The sequence below is a fragment of the Salvelinus sp. IW2-2015 genome, linkage group LG20 (assembly GCF_002910315.2).
Source record: "Salvelinus sp. IW2-2015 linkage group LG20, ASM291031v2, whole genome shotgun sequence".
NCBI lineage: Eukaryota > Metazoa > Chordata > Actinopteri > Salmoniformes > Salmonidae > Salvelinus > Salvelinus sp. IW2-2015.
The window spans coordinates 35,388,337-35,409,718 of NC_036860.1; the positions used below are offsets into that span (position 1 = coordinate 35,388,337).

At 40.4% G+C, this 21,382-nt stretch overlaps 1 protein-coding gene across 5 annotated transcripts in view; it reads right to left on the reverse strand.

The window, feature by feature from the left end:
• The window catches only part of cadm1a (cell adhesion molecule 1a), a 432,225-nt gene extending 419,751 nt beyond the window's left edge, over positions 1 to 12,474 (reverse strand). For 3 of the 5 annotated variants that reach the window (XM_024011667.2, XM_024011665.2, XM_024011663.2), the window contains exon 1: positions 12,358 to 12,473. In XM_024011667.2, the coding sequence (XP_023867435.1) occupies positions 12,358 to 12,430 (73 nt within the window). In that variant the 5' untranslated portion in view covers positions 12,431 to 12,473. Of the gene's footprint in view, positions 1 to 12,357 lie in introns of all 5 variants that reach the window. The other 2 variants (XM_024011664.2, XM_024011666.2) reach the window with 1 other exon arrangement.
• Between the last annotated feature and the right edge of the window lie 8,908 nt (positions 12,475 to 21,382).

Consider the following 21,382-nt stretch of genomic DNA (forward strand, 5'->3'; position numbering starts at 1 on the left):
CAAGCCTGATGCTACCTGAGCCTAATGAGCTACACATTAAAAACATTTTATGAGCCCAAGTCTAAAAAAGCCCAAATGATTGTACCGTTATCCAATACATAGCCTTTGACATATAGGCTATCGCATATTTCACACAAAAGAAAAAAAAAGTCCATAGATGTAGCTATGCTCTCTTGGGTAAATAAATGAAACAAGCTAATATTTTAGTGTGGACTGTATTACTGTACTGCAGTGGTTCTCAATCCTGGTCTTGGGGACCCAAAGGGGTGGACATTTTGGTTTTAGTTTTTGCCCTAGCAAAACACAACTAATTCAAATCATCAGCTGATCAACATCAGGATTGTGATGATTTGAAGCAAGTGTCTAGTGGTAGGACAAAAACAAAAAATGTGCACCAATTCAGACCCCTTGACTTTTTCCAGATTTGTTACGTTGCTGCTTTATTCTAAAATAGATTAAATAAAAATCTACACACAATACCCCATAATGGCAGGGGAAAAAAATAAAACTTATTTACAAAGAATTCAGACCCGTTGCTATGAGACTCGAAATTGAACTCAGGTGCATCAAGTTTCCATTGATCATCCTTGAGATGTTTCTACAACTTGATTAGAGTCCAACAGTGGTAAAATTAATTAAAAGGGCACGATTTGGAAAGGAGCATATCTGTCAATATAAGGTCCCACAGTTGACAGCGCATGTCAGAGCAAAAACCAAGCCATGAGGTCAAAGCAATCGTCCGCAGAGCTCCGAGACAGGATTGTGTCGGGGCACAGATCTGGGGAAGGGTAACAAAACATTTCTGCAGCATTGAAGGTCCCAAAAATACAGTGGCCTCCATCATTCTTAAACGGAAGAAGTTTGGAACCACCAAGACTCTTCCTAGAGCTGGCTGCCCGGCCAACCTGAGGAATCGGGGGAGAAGGGTCTTGGTCAGGGAGGTGGTCACTCTGACAGAGCTCCAGAGTTCCTCTGTGGAGATAGGAGAACCTTGCAGAAGGAACACCATTTCTGCAGCACTCCACCAATCAGGCCTTTATGGTAGAGTTGGCAGACGGAAGCCACTCCTCAGGAAAAGGCACATGAAAGCCCACTTGGAGATTGCAAAAAGGCACCTAAAGGTCTCTCAGACCATGAAAAACCAGATTCTCTGATCTGATGAAACTAAGATGTGATGCTTGGCATTCAGGCCAAAGAGTTCAGTCTGGAGGAAACCTGGCACCATCCCTACAGTGAAGCATGGTGGTGGCAGCATCATGCTATGGTGATGTTTTTCAGCGGCAGGGACTGGGAGATTACTCAGGATCGAGGGAAAGATGAATGGAGCAAAGTACAGAGAGATCCTTGATGAAAATCTGCACCAGAGCACTCAGGACCTCAGACTGGGGCAAATGTTCACCTTCCAACAGGACAACAACCCTAAGCACACAGCCAAGACAAAGCAGGAGTAGCTTTGGGACAAGTCTCTGAATGTCCTTGAGTGGCCCAGCCAGAGCCCGGACTTGAACCCGATCGAACAGCTCTGGAGATACCTGAAAATAGCTGTGCAGCAACGCTCCCCATCCAACCTGACAGACCTTGAGAGGATCTGCAGAGAAGAATGGGAGAAACTCCCCAAATACAGGTGTGCCAAGCCTGTAGCGTAATACCCAAGAAGACTTGAAGCTGTAATCGCTGCCAAAGGTGCTTGAACAGAGTACTGAGTAAAGGGTCTGAATACGTATGAAAATGTGATATTTCCATTTTTCTAAAAACATGTTTTTGCTTTGTCATTATGGGGTATTGTGTGTGTGGATTGATGAAGGAAAAAAACTATTTAAATCAATTTTAGAATAAGGCTGTAATGTAACAAAATGTGTGGAAAAAAGGGGGTCCGAATACTTTCCATATGTACTGTATATTAAACTGTATTATATGGACAGGATATACGCACCTCATTCAAACCATGAAGCTGGGAGAGAACATGCAATGCTGGTGAAAGACATGTGGCCTCCAAAAAGTTACACTTATAGGCTAGCGAATCTGATTTTGAAATATAATAGGGCCTATTTTACATTTTTATAATTAGTAGGCTGGACTGGAGCATATAGACACCTTTCATAATATGTCCCCTAATGTTGTGTGACATGAGTATTAGCCTACCTCTTAATTCTTCCCTAACTTTCAACAGTTAAATTAAATAAGTATTAAATAAGTACAGTTGTCCGTCCTTATCTTCATCATTGTAATGACATGCTTGAATAATATAGGAGTAGAATAAGATGCAGACGTCTTTCACTTCTCTTTGCGAAGATTGAATGGGTATGGGTCTGAACAAATAACTGATATAGCCTACCGCCATCGCGTGTTTTCTTGGCTGCTGTACTTAACATTCAACAAACATGAGCTTGCGTCCCTCTTCGAAGTCTATTAGAATAAGAAATGCAAAAAAAATGTCCAGCACGCCAATCTAGTCTAGCTTGACCTGAGACTCCAACAGCTAAGGGGCGTTTAATAAGGAAAGAGGCCAGCGGAGTGCAGTTGCGTATCGCGCAAGATACAGAGGCTATAAGTTAGAACCCTCTGATTGAGAGGGGGTCAAATACTTATTTCCCTCATTAAAATGCAAATCAATTTATAACATTTTTGACATGCATTTTCTGGATTTTTTTGTTGTTATTCTGTCTCTCACTGTTCGAATAAACCTACCATTAAAATGATAGACTGGTCGTTTCTTTGTCAGTGGGCAAACGTACAAAATCAGCAGGGGATCAAATACTTTTTTCCCTCACTGTAGGACTCTTTTTAATGTGGATATAGAGACTTTTGTACCTGTTTCCTCCAGCATCTTCACAAGGTCCTTTGCTGTTGTTCTGGGATTGATTTGCACTTTTCGCAGAAAATTCCAGAAAATGATGTCATGGCTTTAGAAGTTTCTATTTAGACACAGTAGGACCCAAAAGCATAATCAGTGCTCTAACTCCCCCTTGCGCTGGTCTGGGGCAATGAAGTGGTGACGTAGGGTACCGTTCTAAACCACAAATTACCTCTTAAGTACCGCAGCATAATCGCAAAACTTTTAGTGGAGCAACCACTGCAGCTGACGGCGATGCTGTAAACATTTTCCTGATTTTAGACCACTTTTTCTCTGGACTCCATTGATTTAGTCACCCTTAATTTGACCATCCTACAAGGGTAAAAACTCCAATAACATTTGAACGGATTATGATAGAGACTATCTACACAATGAACATATTATTTTACCCATTGGACATCCTACATGATGAGATGATACATGCATTGTGAACTGCGCTCCATACTGAGATGTGCTGTCTGTACTAGGGATGCACGATATACCGTTGAACACATCGTCTAATTTAACGCCCCGACATGCAAAACCTATGTCAATGCTGACGTGCATACCTATATAATGTAGGTACATGACATAATGACACCACGTAAAATTTTGCGCTATACGTGCAACACAGCATTCCTAATCTAGCCCACAATGTCTGCTATGTGGATTGAGCAGTCATTTGAAAGAGTAACAACATTTCATGAAGACAACTAGAGGTCGACCGATTAAATCGGCATGGCCGATTATTTAGGGCTGAGTTTTCATAACAATCGGTAATCCGCCTTTTTGGACGCCGATTACATTGCAATCCATGAGGAAACTGCGTGGCAGGCTGACCACTTGTTACGCGAGTGCAGCATCAAAAGGACATTGTGGCTGCAAGGAGCCATGGTAAGTTGCTAGCTAGCATTAAACTTATCTTATAAAAAACAATCAATCTTACATAATCACTAATTAACTACACATGGTTGATGATATTACTGGGTTAACTAGCTTGTCCTGTGTTGCATATAATCAAAGCAGTGCCTGTTAATTTATCATCGAATCACAGCCTACTTCAACTTCGCCAAACGGGTGATGACAAAACAAACAAAAGCACATTTGTGAAAAAAACTACTGTTGCACAAATGTACCTAACCATGAACGTCAATGCCTTCCTTAAAATCAATACACAGAAGTATATATTTTTTTACCTGCATGTTTAGTTAAAAGAAATGCATGTTAGCAGGCAATATTAACTAGGGAAATTGTGTCACTTCTCTTGCGTTCAGTGCAAGCAGAGTCAGGGTATATGCAGCAGTTTTGGCCGCACCATTTCTTCCTAACAAAGACCGTCATTAATTTGCCCAAATTTTACATAATTATGACATAACATTGAAGGTTGTGCAATGTAACAGCAATATTTAGACTTAGGGTTACCACCCGTTCGATAAAATACGGAATGGTTCCGTATTTCACTGAGAACAAAAGAACAAACGTTTTGTTTTCAAAAATGATAGTTTCCGGATTTGACCATATTAATGACCAAAGGCTCGTACTTCTGTGTGTTTATTATAATTAAGTCTATGATTTGATAGAGCAGTCTGACTGAGCGGTGGTAGGCAGCAGCAGGCTCATAAGCATTCATTCAAACAGCACTTTACTGCGTTTGCCAGCAGCTCTTAGCAATGCTTGAGGCATAGCGCTGTTTATGACTTCAAGCCTATGAACTCCCGAGATTAGGCTGGCAATCCTAAAGTGCCTTTAAGAACATCCAATAGTCAAAGGTATATGAAATACAAATGGTATAGAGAGAAAAAGTTGACGCGTCATAATTCCTATAATAACTAAAACTTCTTAACCTCTCTTGGGTACGTGAGACGTTAGCGTCCCACCTCTTCAACAGCCAGTGAAACTGCTGGGCGCCAAATTCAAATACAGAAATACTCATTATAAAAATTCAGAAAACAAAACATATTTTACATAGGTTTAAAGATGAACTTCTTGTGAATCCAACCACGGTGTCAGATTTTAAAAATGCTTTACGGCGAAAGCATACCTTACGATTATTTGAGAACATAACCCAGCAGACAAATCATTACAAACAGTAACCAGCCAAGTAGAAGAGTTACACAAGTCAGAAATAGAGATAAAATGAATCCCTTACCTTTGATGATCTTCATATGGTTGCACTCAGCAGACATGAATTTACTCAATAAATGTTCCTTTTGTTCTCTTTATATCCAAAAACCTCTGTTTTGTTCGCGCGTTTTCTTCAGTAATCCACAGGCTCAAACGCAGTCAAAACAGGCAGACAAAAAATCCAAATTGTATCCGTAAAGTTCATAGAAACATGTCAAACGATGTTTATATTCAATCCCCAGGTTGTTTTTAGCCTAAATAATCAATAATATTTCAACCAGACAATAACGTTGTCAATATAAAAGGTAAACAAGAAAGGCACTCTCTCGGTCGCGCGCATGAAAAAGCTCTGTGACACTTTAGGGTCCACTCATTCAGACTGCTCTTACTTCCTCATTTTTCAGAATACAAGCCTGAATCAATTTCTAAAGACTGTTGACATCTAGTGGAAGGCACAGAAACTGCAATTTGAGTCCTAAATCAATAAATACTGTAATGGCATTGAATAGAAATCTACAAAACCAACAAACAGAAAAACTACTTCCCAAATGGATTTTTCTCAGGTTTTCGCCTGCCAAATCAGTTCTGTTATACTCACAGACACTATTTTAACAGTTATTTTAACAATCTACTAGTTATATGCATATCATATCTTCTGGGCCCGAGAAGCAGGCAGTTTAATTTGGGCATGCTTTTCATTCAAAATTCTGAATGCTGCCCCCTACCCTAGAGAAGTTAACTTGTTTGGGATAGGGGGCAGCATTTTCACGTTTGGATGAAAAGCGTGCCCAGAGTAAACTGCCTGATACTCAGTCCCAGTTGCTAATATATGCATATTATTAGTAGATTTGGATAGAAAACACTCTGAAGGTTCTAAAACTGTTTGAATTATGTCTGTGAGTATAACATAACTCATATGGCAGGCGAAAACCTGAGAAAAATCCAACCAGGAAGTGGGAAATCTGAGGTTTGTAGTTTTTCAACTCTTGGCCTATCAAATACACAGTGTCTATGGGGTCATATTGCACTTCCCAAGGCTTCCACTAGATGTCAGCAGTCTTTAGAACCTTGATGCTTCTACTGTGAAGTGGGGGCGAATGAGAGGGGATTGAGTAAGGTCTCTCCCAGAGTGCCACGAGCTGACCATGCGCATTCATGTGAGAGTTAGCTTGAGTTCCATTGCATTTCTGAAGACAAAGGAATTCTCCGGTTGGAACATTATTGAAGATGTATGTTAAAAACATCCTAAAGATTGATTCTATACTTCAGTTGACATGTTTCTACGGACTGTAACGGAACTCTTTTTACTTTGTCTGCTCCCAGTGCACGCGTGTCATGAATTTTGATTTGTGAACTGAACGCGCTAACAAAAAGAGCTATTTGGACATAAATGATTSACTTTATCGAACAAAACAAACATTTATTGTGGAACTGGGGTTCCTGGGAGTGCATTCTGATGAAGATCATCAAAGGTAAGTGAATATTTATAATGCTATTTCTGACTTCTGTTGACTCCAAAACATGGCGGATATCTTTTTGGCTTATTTGGGCTCTGAACTCAGATTATAGCATGGTGTGCTTTCTCCGTAAAGTTTTTTTGAAATCTGACACAGCGGTTGCATTAAGGAGAATTATATCTTTAATAACAATTGTATCTTTTATCAATGTTTATTATGAGTATTTCTGTAAATTGATGTGGCTCTGTGCAAATTCACGGGATGTTTTGGAGGCAAAGCCAAATGTAAACTGAGGTTTTTGGATATAAATATGAACTTGATCGAACAAAACATACATGGCTATGTATTGTGTAACATGTTGTCCCGGGAGTGTCATATGAACTTGATCGAACAAAACAAACATGGCTATGTATTGTGTAACATGTTGTCCCGGGAGTGTCATCTGATGAAGAATATCAAAGGTTAGTGATTAATTTTATCTCTATTTCTGCTTTTTGTGACTCCTCTCTTTGGTTGGAAAATCACTGTATGATTTCTGTGACTAGTTGCTGACCTAACATAATGATATGTTCTGCTTTCGCCTAAAAGCCTTTTTAAAATCGGACACTGTGGTTGGATTAACGAGAATTTTATCTTTAAAATGGTGTCTAATACTTGTATGTTTGAATTATGAGATTTCTGTTGATTGAATTTGGCGCCCTGCAATTTCATTGGCTGTCGGCGCAGAACCCCGGTCCTAGACAGGTTAAATGGGAATAATGAAGACTCACGTTAAAAGGAACCACCAGCTTTCATATGTTCTCATGTTCTGAGCAAGGAACTTAAACGTTAGCTTTTTTACCCGGCACATATTGCACTTTTACTTTCCTCTCCAACACTGTGTTTTTGCATTATTTAAACCAAATTGAAACTGTTTCATTATTTATTTGAGACTAAATTGATTTTATTTATTATATTTATTTATTATATTAAGTTAATATAAAAGTGTTCATTCAGTATTGTTGTAATTGTCATTATTACAAATATATATACAAAAATCAGCCGATGAATCGGTATCAGCTTTTTTTGGTCCTCCAATAATCGGTATCAGCGTTGAAAAATGATAATCGGTCGACCTCTAGAGACAACTCAAAGGCGAAATCCATAAAAGCCAAGATAATGGAATTCATTGCCTTTGACAATCAACCGTTCTCTGCCGTGGGTGATGTTGGCTTTCGCCGACTGGTTGAGGCACCAGTACACACTATCAAGTGTGCTATTTTTCAGATGTTGCCCTACCGGAGTTACACAGTAATAGCGTCACTGCTATTAGCTTCACGTCATTCATACCATGGAACGCCGTGTGGGTCTTTGCGTGTCAAAAAAGATACAGTAGCACTGTCAAAGCTGTACAAAAAAGTCTGCAAACAAGCAAACACCGGCCACAAACGATGTGTTTACAATACCGTGTTGGTAATAAAGCAATATTTGTTCGACTGCAACTTCTGGGGTAGCTAGCTTTAGCTTGGTACCTAGCTAGCACCAATACAACCAACCAGAAAACAATGACCAGTAGAAACTGCAGTCATTTTCATTATTCTTAGCAATGATTTAGGAGTCCTTGTAAGTAATAGCTAGGTTGCCACTTGTTGTTCGCCTATTGCAATTGACCTTCAGTTCATGAAAATAAATAGCTAGCCAGCTACTTAACCCTGTTGCCCAAAGCTAATGTTATAAGCAGCCAGCTAGCTTCATTTGGCTAGTGAGGCTCGACCGCACCGGGTTATGTATTGTGAAGCTAACCACAATAAGGATTAGTCACAATAGCGGAATTTGCGGTTAGCCTTCAAAATAAAAGTATGTAATTGACAGTAATGTAAATTAATACAAATAGTAGAATTATGCCATATCTCTATTTTGAAGGCTAACCGCAAAGTCCACTATTGTGGCTAATCCATATTGTGGCTAGCTTCACATAGATGGGTCCGACCACCATTAATAAAATAAGAACTGTCTTATAAATGAGGGTTATTTTAGATGATGACACCTAGCTATATAATTAGCTACCTTGAAACAGATTGTCGTTTTGCTATGTTTTTGGGGAAGAACATTGTTTGCATCCATGAGCTGGCTAGCTTTTTTTATGACCAGCACTGTAGGTGCGCGAAACAACTTTACCAGCATCATAGCATACATATCGATGAATCGTTGTGACATATGAAATACGAGTGATAGTGTAATAAATGTGTAATAACTACGTAAAAAATGAATGAACCTATTCAATTATTATGTGACATGCCGTCATATTCAGGTCCTGATTGGTCAAATAATGTTATTTGACACGTCAAATAGTGTTAAATAGTATCTTTGACTCGCAAAGACCCAACAGCGCTCCATAGCAAAGACCCAAACAGCGCTCCATAGCAAAGACCCAACAGCGCTCCATAGCAAAGACCCAAACGGCGTTCCATGGCAAAGACCCAAACGGCGTTCCATAGAAATCCTGGTTGAGAATGAAACGACTGAACAAAGGAACAATGAAACAGCACAGCAAGTAAGTGAAATAAATAGTTTTTGATTATGTTTTACTGGTAATGGGGACATACGTAAACGCCAACAAAATAACCTTTTGGTCAGTGTGGTGTGTGTGTAACCTTTATTTAACTAGGCAAGCCAGTTAAGAACAAAGTCTTATTTACATTGACGGCCTACCCAAGCCAAACCCGGACGACGCTGGGCCAATTATGTGATACAGCCTGGATTCGAACCATAGACTGTAGTGACGCCTCTTGCACCGAGATGCAGTGCCTTAGACCGCTGCGTCCATGTGTGTGTGTTAACTATTTAACTGTACTAGAATGCTTAAAAGGGCGCTAAAATTTTAAATATCGGTATCGGGTATTTTGGCAAGGAAAATATCCGATAACGGCCAAAAATGTAATACCGGTGCATCACTAGTCTGTACCCACCCTGAGTGTTGATGATTGATCATGCAGATAGCAGAGAAAAGGCTGTGGAGAAGCCAGATTTAGACGTTGCATATAATTTAACAGTTCCATTTCATGTTATTGTGTTCATAGAAATAATTTATTATAATTTACCTGTTTCTCAGTTAATTATCCCAGGAAAAGGTGGGTTTGGGGAGAAATCACAGTTAGTCTGTTCCCATTATTCTATCATCCCTGATGTGAATGTGGTGCATTGAAGTTTGTGCTTCATTCAAGTGAAAAGCAGCAATAGCCTCCTATTTAACCCAATGAGTCCCAATGTAACGCCAGCACATTTAGGTCTTCTAAATATTGTATGTTTTGGCTTCAGACTTATGGGTTGTACCATTGGATTCGTCAATTTCTTCTGCATCCGCAGATAACTGTTAGTCTGTGTGATTAACGGGGGCTGAGCTAGAGTGGTGTTTGTAAGACAAGGGCGGATCCCGAAGGGCCCAGGGACCGGGTATTTTTACAAAACGTTTGTAGAGTCTGAATGGTTTGAGCTACAAACTATATATATATATATATATATATATATAAACAAAACAGACTCTCACGAGCACACACATGTAATGTTTTGCTCTATTACGCTCACAAGCTACACCAGAGTTGTTAGAAGGTAAGGGGTACTTTTGCATAGAAGATCATAGGAAACCCCAGAACAACGCTCTAGCCTAGTGGTTAGAGCGTTGGGCCAGTAACCGGAAGGTTGCTGGATCGAATCCCAGAGCTGACAAGGTAAAAATCTGTCGTTCTGCCCCTGAGCACCGCAAATAACCAACCCACTATTCCCCGGGCGCCAAAGATGCGGATGTTGATTAAGGCAGCTCCCTGCACCTCTCTGATTCAGAGGGGTTGGGTTAAATGCAGAAGACACATTTCAGTTGGACAACTGAAGTTATCCCTCTTTCCTTTATAATACTGTAATAATCGCACATAGTTGCTGTCACAAACTCTAAACTCCACACAGTTGTCACTGACTAGATGGATATTAATTTCCCAGTGAGCAAACTATTTCATTTGTCAATTAAACTCATGAATGCAACTGTTTATGTCAAATAGTTTTGTGTTCTACTTGTAGACATGGTTGTCCTTAAAATAAAACACTTAATTGTGAGGCAAAATGTATGAGCTGGACATGCAGATAAATGAAAGTCAGATAAATGAAAAGCAGAGTTTTGCTGGGGACTTGGGACTGATATGGTTAAATCACGTGTTGAACGCATAAACATGTTTTCTATGAATTCCGCGTATTGACTGACTCCTTCACGTATTGACTGACTAGGATACATTAACTTGTATAAAAAACGTAATAGTACAGGCTACCTAATATAAATATACGGCACCTAGTATAAAAACATTGGCAATGAAATGCTAAAGAGCATCCAGAAGAAGCACTCTGAAAGAAGATAACACACTGAAGAAATGCCAAATATTCAGCCTAACGTTATATGTGTGAGCGTTTTTGTAAAGATATATCCTTTGTTCTTAATTGACTTGCCTGGTTAAATAAATAAAAAAAATAGGTCCGTGCACATCGTGTGGACTGCAATATCATAGGTTATACAGCAAGTGTTGGTACTTGGTAGCTTTAATTAAGATTAGCCTGTTGATGTTCAGCCTACAGTAAACTAAACTTCCTATAATTTCGAAAATAGATGTGTACATACAAAAGAAGTGTGTTTGGCAATTGGCAGAGCTGCCTAATGCGCCCGCCGGGTTTTTAGGAGAATCGTGTATTCCTTTCCACAATACTAAATAGACTATGATAATTCAAGAAATAACCACCGGTAGCCTATGCTTCAAATTGAGTTAACTAACACGAAAGACATATTTTTTTTAAACTTCAGAGATTCAGTTTAGCTACATCTGAATTGAAATGTATGCTCAACGCGGGGACTGCATACCTTGCGCACGATATTTGCTATCATTGAATCGGTTTAATTCGTAATAGCCTATCGCGTAGTCTATAACAGCACACGCTCATGTCGTTTTATGTAAGCCACTGATTTGATTTTTAACAGGTGTTTAGGAAGCAAATCAAAAAAGCACCACTAACAACTTTTGTCTACATCGGTGTAGCATCTGTACACCACTAATGCCGTTCCCTGGGCATTCAAATGTAGCGTATAGCTGCAGAGTATCCTTTCTACCTACACTGTAACACTACGCAACAACAGCCCGCCAAGTCACGCATGTGACACACACTGTGGCCAATCAATCACCCCAGTAAGGTTCATAGTTTGAGCAGACTAAATACTATTTCTAAAGATCTAACTGCCAACATCATTCAACAACTAATTATATCTGTAATAAAACTGATCCTCTCCCCAGAAAAAAAATGATGCAATTGCAATGGTAGCCTGCCTAAATCAAGCATCGCACTGAATAGCTCGCGCTAGAATATTCAGCATTCATTGTAGGCTTCGGCGTTCTACAGAATCTGGATAATCACAACCCAAAAGTATTAAGAACAGCTGACTGGTTAACTTAAACAAACCACGTTCAACTTTTACATTGAAGTTGAACGTACACTTGAATACTTGAAAAACTACAATTTTCATATCTAATTTCGCTCATTTAAACTGCCAGCAAGCTATGTGCGTGTGGCAGTGGCACAGGGCTCGAGACGAGAAGGGAAAACTAGCCGAAGTGATTTGTGTGAAGGGTTAGTTGACTATATGGAAGGCAAAAACATCTGTAAAGGCTGTATTTGAGATACATGGAAATATTTAAAGAATGTAACAACTATTTGAGTCTTGTTTTTCATCCTTTAGGCACATTAAATACCGTATTACAACTTGAAGAACAGTTACAATCAGCTTCTTCGTTTATTATTATCGATCCACAATCATGCGGGCACATCCAATAAAAGCTTGCGCTTAATGCAGACACATTTTTGCCCCCCATGTCCATAGAAATCTATTCAAATACGTTGGTTTGTTTCACTTTAGTTTATCGGCCGAAATCCTACCTTTATGAAGAGCTGCTGGAATCATGAACAAAAAGAGAAGAGTAGCGAGAGATCCGTTGCCTGTGATCGCCATGTTGGACACCTGCTTCTTTCTATCTGGCGGCGAGAGTAGTACTTCACCTAGCGACAACAGCGTTTTCTTTAATGATATGCATGGAAGGGAGGGGACAATTCAAATTGCTTGTTTAAAAAAGATGGTTAGGCAACTGAAAAGCTAACAAAGGTGTTACTGTGGATACTTATGAATTTGAGCAAGGGAAATTCTTAAGCGTTTTATTTAAATTGTTCATCCATTCCAGAACATGGAATTATTTTTGTGTAAAGGGTTCAAATGGGTTCGAGGCAAACATGCAGTGAACTTTCCTAATTATTTGTTGTGTGACATACAGCTAGTACAGTGCTCGATGATAGATGACTCATGATGAACTGGGTAGTATCATGTGGTTGGCAGCTTTGAAATGCATATATTCTTTATATGGTAACTATCAAAAATGCTGGACTTGAATGCAGTGAAACTGGACATTCTTTCCTGTATCAATTCAATTGCATGTACATTTGCATATAAAATTGCCTGCGCTCACATTCAAGTAAATAGGCTACATCCACTTTGGGCATCATGCAACTAAAATTTAAAAAACAAGCATACAGTCAGTACTGTATGGATAGAACATATAGTTTTCACTGTTATATTTTATTTCTTAAACACAGTTAGGCAAAATATAGACTTCTACTCTATGTACACATTACATCCACCCAAACCCGAATACCCGAACGGATCCGGGTCCTAACTTTTCCCTCAGGTCCAGGTCGGGTCCTGTTTGATTGTCATCAGGTCACAGGTCTATGTAACTACCGCTGATAGACCCGTGTGGACCCGACCATGGCTCTACATAGACTATAGCAGATTTATTTTAGGCTAATAAGGTGAGTTTATTGACATAGAAGACCTAGACAGCATATAAAGAACTATTATTTTATTTTTGTAAAAAATGTTGTACTTTTTACCCCTTTTTCTCCCCAATTTCATGGTATCGCCCTAAGAATTGTCAAAGATCCTAGCCACCCCAGTCATAGACTGTTCTCTCTACTACCGCATGGCAAGCGGTACCGGAGTGCCAAGTCTAGGACAAATAGACATCTCAACAGTTTTTACCCCCAAGCCATAAGACTCCTGAACAGGTAATCAAATGGCTACCCGGACTATTTGCATTGTGTGCTGCCCCCCCCCAACCCCTCTTTTTACGCTGCTGCTACTCTCTGTTTATCATATATGCATAGTCACTTTAACTATACATTCATGTACATACTACCTCAATTGAGCCAACCAACCAGTGCTCGCGCACATTGGCTAACCGGGCTTTCTGCATTGTGTCCCACCCACCACCCACCAACCCCTCTTTTACGCTACTGCTACTCTCTGTTCATCATATATGCATAGTCACTTTAACCATATCTACATGTACATACTACCTCAACCAGCCTGACTAAACGGTGTCTGTATGTAGCCTCGTTACTTTTATAGCCTCGCTACTGTATATAGCCTGTCTTTTTACTGTTGTTTTATTTCTTTACCTACCTATTGTTTACCTAATACATTTTTTTCACTATTGGCTAGAGCCTGTAAGTAAGCATTTCACTGTAAGGTCTACACCTGTTGTATTCAGCGCACGTGACAAATAAACTTTGATTTGATTTGATCAAGTTGGTAGTTACAGTCTTGTCCCATCGCTGAAGGTCAAGAGCCATGCATCCCCCGAAACACGACCCCGCCAAGCCGCACTGCTTCTTGACACACTGCTCACTTAACCCGGAAGACAGACTCACCAATGTATCAGAGGAAACACCATACATCTGGCCAAGCACTAGTGTGCGATGGGACAAGGACATCCCAGCTGGCCAAGCCCTGCCCTAACCCAGACAACGCTGGGCCAATTGTGCGCCTCATTATGGGTCTCCCGATCACAGCCAGGTGCGACACAGCCCCTGGATCAAACCTGGATCTATAGTGACGCATCTAGCACTGCGATGCAGTGCCTTAGACTGCTGCACCACTTGAGAGGCCCATAAATAACTATTATTTTACCAGAAGAGCAACTTGGCTGAAAGAGATGATTTGTTTGTCACTCGGATCCAGTCAGGTCTGGTCTAGACGGGTCGGGTCCATTCGGGTTCGAGTCTGATTGTTCTCGGATTCGTTTGGGTCCGTGTCCCCCTTTTAAAAAAAATATTGTCCACTCGGGTCCGGGTCTGCTTATCCTCAGGTCCGTTTGGAGTTGGACACGAGAAGACCTCTAATCAGAGGGTCATTGGAATGAATGCTCTGACAGAAGTAGCCTACAAAGTAGTGCCTCTAGTGGTGGTACCAAGTTATGTAAGAATGTTATGTAAGAATCTCTTGCAGGAAGAAAGGTGATGAGGATGTGCCTTTAGCATACATTAGGCTACATGTACTGATTAGAATAGTCCTAGTGGGAAGGCCACAGTGAGACATTAACTGTCTTGAAAGGAGAAAGGAGGAAACAAATTCATAGTAAAACACAAGCAATCCCAAATGCAATCTGAAATCGAAGGGTTTCTTCTATGTCATATCAAAAAAATATGCTTAACAGCTCTCTGTTCTCCTTCAATATTAGATTGTAATTTACCTGCTCAGTCATAAAATCCCTAGTGATTTACAAAAGTTCTGACCAAATAAGTTTTTGGACCAAGGACTGTAAATCGGTATTGGATTGTAAGGTTGAGTCGAACAGATCTCAGGACTCTGAGATCCAGAGGGAATCACGACCAGATGAAAGGTCTAATACCTTTCTGATTTGAGTTGTACCCTGCAGAGATTGACACACACACCAAGAGTGAAACTGCAGTATTGCTGCTGTGTTCGATGTGTTCACGTCTGTGTTTCGCAGGCCTGTTGTGGCCCAGTATCCTCCTGTGAAGTTATCTAATTAAAGTTATAATGACACAACCATGCAGAAGTTAAGCTGAGGGACTTGTGCTCATCCGCTTGAAGTTTGCATGTTTAAAGTGTAGTGTTACTGTATAACACTCAAACTGGCTATAAGTCCCTCCCTGCAAAAAAAATCATAATCAACAACAACATATTAATGATATTTCTGAACTTAAATTTTAAGCATGAAATGTTAGTTTAAATACAAGTATTGGTGGGTGGCAATGGGAGGGTTAAATAATTTGTTATGCATATGCTGCTTAATCGATTAGTGCAGATGAAGTAGCCTAATTGAAAAAGTGCTGCGATAAATAACCAAATGGTTAATTAACTGGTATAACAGTAAATATGCAGATACATAGAACATTTAGTATCTGTTCTTATGTGTAAAAGTGAACACATTTTAGTCTCGCCATAAGTTAAGAGGAAATTACTGTTTCTAGAGGAAAGTAGTTGGGATATTCCAGATATTTTGAAAGATTGAAAGGGAATACTGATAAGCTATGTTTACGGTTTTAATTAATGTATGCAATTAGTGCCTCATTGAGAAAGACCCTTCTTATGTAGGTTAATGAATGCCCAAAAGCTACATAACCTCCTATAATTTTGTGGTGGACATTTATTTTATTGCATAACCTCCCATTATGGCAGGCGCAAGAGCCTAGAGGGAATGGAACAAACGAGTCTGTCTGGCCATGACATGTGACAGATTGCTTTGAGAGGAATGTGAATGAGAACTTTTCAGTTTGATTTATATTTCTAATTATACTCATTCAGAAATCCAATCAGAGATTAGGCCAATCAACCATTGTTTTTTGGAAGTGTATGATTTAGATATTATTTTTTTTACTTCTCTCCCACATTTGAAGGTTACAGAAAAAGTCCTCATCCTTGAAGACATGAGGATATCTTACCATATTTCCAGTGTCATTGGGATAGGTTTGCAGCTGTTATTTCAAACTCATAGGGGAATAAAAGATCAGAAAGTAAGCTACAAACATGAAATAGTTCCTATTTACACTGTTCCTAAATGTATTAATCATGTTCTTGTCTTTGTTGTCCCTTCTGTTTGACATTTACGTTATAGTCCCTCTGGAGAGTAACAAGTGCAGTTTTTGCACTGATGCAAAGTCAATCTCATAATGAGTTGCTTTCTGTAATTCTTCATCKTTCTGTCATAAATAAAGTAGTTCAACTATACAAGGTTTGTGGCAGATAAGCTAATACTTTACTTATATACTGTAACTAGACAAGTCTTGGCTATGTACAACTGAATTGAAATAAAGCAGAATCTCATTTTCTTTGAACAAATCTATAACATCTTGATTTAGTACTCTAGCCTTCTATACATTATCAATTCAAGTTTTTTGCTCTACTTGATCCTGACAAGCGTTAAAAATTCTGTTTGTGAACGGTCCATACCTTTGGTCTGTCGAGAGCCTGCCAATGTTGGAATATGACAACCCTGATCCATCTACTATTTTTATTTTTTTCAACAGAAATAGCAGGGGAAATGAATGGTTTGTTGTTGTGCAAAGAAACACAATTTATATTTTCACATTTTGCACTGGTAACAAAACTGCTTAAGCCAACCAAAGCCACGGTGTACTGCACAGATAGAACATTATTACAGATACAGTTGTTTTTGTAAGATTTTATATATATAAAAATATATAAAAAATATATAATAAATATAATATATAATAKATCTGACCCCTCGAGCTAAAAATAATTTGAACATAGAAACATTTTAGAGAACACCACATTTAGGGAGATTACATGCCCAGTCCAAACCTTACCTCACCCTCCAAGAATAAGAACCGGGGACCTCTCATTAACATAATTATGTTGACTTTATAATGTAAATTAATTTGGTGCTTCCTCAAATTCACTCGCATTTGGAGCCAGGGTTGTAAATTGATAAGGTAATCCAGGTAGCTCCTACACGTGGTGGCTCATTATACAAATATATCTCAAATCAAAGTTTATTTGTCACGTGCGCCAAATACAACAGCTGTAGATCTTACAGTGAAATTCTTACTTACTGGCCCTAACCAACAGTGCAATTTTTWAAGWAAAAATAGGTATTAGGTGAACGATAGATAACTAAAGAAATAAAAACAACAGTAAAAAGACAGTGAAAAATAACAGTAGCGAGGCTATATACAGTAGCGAGGCTATATACAGGCACCGGTTAGTCAGGCTAATTGAGGTAGTATGTATATGTAGGTATGGTTAAAGTGACTATGCATATATGATAAACAAAGAGTAGCTGTCGCGTAAAAGAGGGGTTTGGGGGGGGGCGACAAAAATGCAAATAGCCTGTGTAGCCATTTGATTACCTGTTCAGGAGTCTTATGGCTTGGGGGTAAAAGCTGTTGAGAAGCCTTTTGGTCCTAGACTTTGCGCTCTGGTACCACTTGTCATGCGGTAGTAGAGAGAACAGTCTATGACTGGGGTGGATGGGGTCTTTGAAATTTTTAGGGCCTTCCTCTGACTGGTGTAGAGGTCCTGGATGGCAGGCAGCTTAGCCCCAGTGATGTACTGGGTCGTACGCACTACCATCTGTAGTGCCTTGCAGTCAGAGGCCGAGCAGTTTCCGTACCAGGCASTGATGCAACCAGTCAGGATGCTCTRGATGTTGCAGCTGTAGAAACTTTTGAGAATCTGAGGACCCATGCCAAGTCTTTTTAGTTTCCCGAGGGGGAATAGGTTTTGTCGTGCCCTCTTCATGACTGTCTTGGTGTGTTTGGACCATTCTAGTTTGTTGTTGATGTGGACACCAAGGAACTTGAAGCTCTCAACCTGCTCCACAACAGCCCCGTCGATGAAAATGGGGACGTGCTTGGTCCTCTTTTTCCTGTAGTCCAKAATCATCTCCTTTGTCTTGGTTACGTTAAGGGATAGGTTGTTATTCTGGCACCACCCGGCCAGGTCTCTGACCTCCTCCCTATAGGCTGTCTCGTTGTTGTTGGTGATCAGGCCTACCACTGTTGTGTCGTCTGCAAACTTAATGATGGTGTTGGAGTCGTGCCTGGCCATGCAGTCATGGGTGAACAGGGAGTACAGGAGGGGACTGAGCACACACCCCTGAGGGGCTCCAGTGTTGTGGATCAGCATGGCAGATGTGTTGCTACCTACTCTCACCACTTGGGGGCGGCCCGTCAGGAAGTCCAGGATCCAGTTTCAGAGGGAGGTGTTTAGTCCCAGGATCCTTAGCTTAGTGATGAGCTTTGAGGGTACTATGGTGTTGAATGCTGAGCTGTAGTCAATGAATAGCAATCTCACGTAGGTGTTCCTGTTGTCCAGGTGGGAAAGGGCAGTGTGGAGTGCAATAGAGATTGCATCATCTGTGGATCTGTTTGGGTGGAATGCAAATTGGAGTGGGTCTAGGGTTTCTGAGATAATGGTGTTGATGTGAGCCATTACCAGCTTTTCAAAGCACTTCATTGCTACGGACGTGAGTGCTACGGGTCTGTAGTCATTTAGGCAGGTTGCCTTTGTGTTCCTGGGCACAGGGACTATGGTGGTCTGCTTGAAAMATGTTGGTATTACAGACTCAGTCAAGGACATGTTGAAAATGTCAGTGAAGGCCTTGTGAATGTTGACCTGTTTAAAGGTCTTACTCACGTTGGCTACGGAGAGCGTGATCACACAGTCGTCCGGAACAGCTGATGCTCTCATGCATGCCTCAGTGTTGCTTGCCTCGAAACGAGCATAGAAGTGATGTAGCTCGTCTGGTAGGCTCGTGTGACTGGGCAGCTCCCGGTTGTGCTTCCCTTTGTAGTCTATAATAGTTTGCAAGCCCTGCCACATAAGACGAGCGTTGGAGCCGGTATAGTACGATTCAATCTTAGCCCTGTATTGGCGTTTTGCCTGTTTGATGGTTCGTCGGAGGGCATAGCAGGATTTCTTATAAGCTTCCGGGTTAGAGTCCTGCACCTTGAAAGCGGCAGCTCTACCCTTTAGCTCAGTGCAAATGTTAGTAGTAATCCATGGCTTCTGTTTGGGGTATGTACGTACAGTCACTGTGGGGACAACGTCCTCGATGCACTTATTGATAAAGCCAGTGACTGATGTGGTGTACTCCTCAATGCCATCGGAAGAATCCTGGAACATATTCCAGTCTGTGATAGCGAAACAGTCCTGTAGTTTAGCATCTGCTTCATCTGACCACTTTTTTATAGACCGAGTCACTGGTGCTTCCTGCTTTAATTTTTGCTTGTAAGCAGGAATCAGGAGGACAGAATTGTGGTTAGATTTACCAAACGGAGGGCGAGGGAGAGCTTTGTACGCGTCTCTGTGTGTGGAGTACAGATAATCTAGATTTTTTTCCCCTCTGGTTGCGCATTTAACATGTTGAAAGAAATGAGGTAAAACTGATATGTTTTCCTGCATTAAAGTCCCCAGCCACTAGGAACGCCACCTCTGGGTGATCGGTTTCCTGTTTGCTTATTTCCTTATACAGCTGACTGAGTGCGGTCTTAGTGCCAGRGTCCGTCTGTGGTGGTAAATAAACAGCTACGAAAAGCATAGATGAATACTCTTGGCAAATAGTGTGCTCTACAGTTTATCATAAGATACTCTACTTCAGGCGAGAAAAATCTCAAGACTTCCTTAGATTTCGTGCACCAGCTGTTGTTTACAAATATGCACAGACCGCCCCCCCTCGTCTTACCGGAGTGTGCTGTTCTATCTAGCCGGTGCAGCGTATATCCCACTAGCTGAATATCCATGTCATCCTTCAGCCACGATTCCGTGAAACCTAAAATGTTACAGTTTTTGATGTCCCTTTGGTAGGATATTCGTGATCGTACCTCGTGTAATTTATTTTTCAATGATTGTACGTTGGCAAGTAATATTGACGGTAACGGCAGCTTTCCCACTCGCCGTAATAGACTACCATCTGCAATGGTTCATAGTGTAAGTGCTTTGATTTTCTGGAGATGAAGAGTAATTCATGATGTTTATACACGCCTCACATTCCAATGATATAACTCCATGCCTATACAGGGTTGGAGATACAACTCTCAGCCAAATCCATTCGGCACTTATCGCCAATTTTGTTTCATTGTACTCTTTTTTGAGGGGGAAGCAACTACAGTATCTCCCATTGAGTGTGTTCTTTCTGAAATAGCTACAGATAAATTCTGTTTTCCCCCTCTCCAATAAAGTGGGTGCAGGCTGTGCTTTACCTACTTTGTGTGACTCTGGTAACTTTGTGACACGCTGATACTTTCTTTGGTTGACAAATCTGCTGTCATGGTGCACAACTAATGCACTTGGTCTGCATTTCTTTTGAATCTATTCTCGCCCTCTCTCATGTACAAACACGATTTTATGCAAATCATTCTGTTCCCAATGTACAGTATAGGAATATTTCAGAGACTTACAGTAATTTATCAACAACATACAGTCAAATGCGTGCCCACATAAGACAAACTGACCCCTGTAACAAAAATATGATGAACAACTCTACCCAAGGCACGAGGAAGAGATGTAGTCGTGTGTATCTTTCAACTTTCCTGACCCAAAGCGTGATGAAAATAAATAGAAACGAAATGCAATCAGTTAAAAACAAACCCAAAGCTGCTCCCAGATTAAAGCAACTCCCAACAGGAGGCCACAGCAAGAATACAATGTAACCTTTGAGCATGATGGTAATGTTTTTAGATCCTGCTGTAATAGACTACAAGCTCCTGATAGCTTGTTGGATCAACGCTTTTTTTTTCTGGAATGTCACCATAAGGGCTCTTCAGTTAATGAAATCTCCCTGTTATTTATTGATTTGCTTGAAGGTCTTTGTTCTTGTCTGCAAATAGGGGTTATTTGATTTGGAGTAAACACTACAGTGCACATTTTGTCCCAAGGTACAGACTGTGGTTGTCCTCCTCTGTAATGATTTGTTTAAAGTGCAGGTCTCCAACTGCCGGAGAATCTGATTAATAAGAACTCAAAAATGGAAATCGTACTGGTTCGCATCTGAAGTGATTTATCGATAAGCCCAGGCTTTTATCTGTAAAGTGGGCACAATGCAGGCTAATGTTCAGCACTAATGCACAGAATTGGATTGTGCCR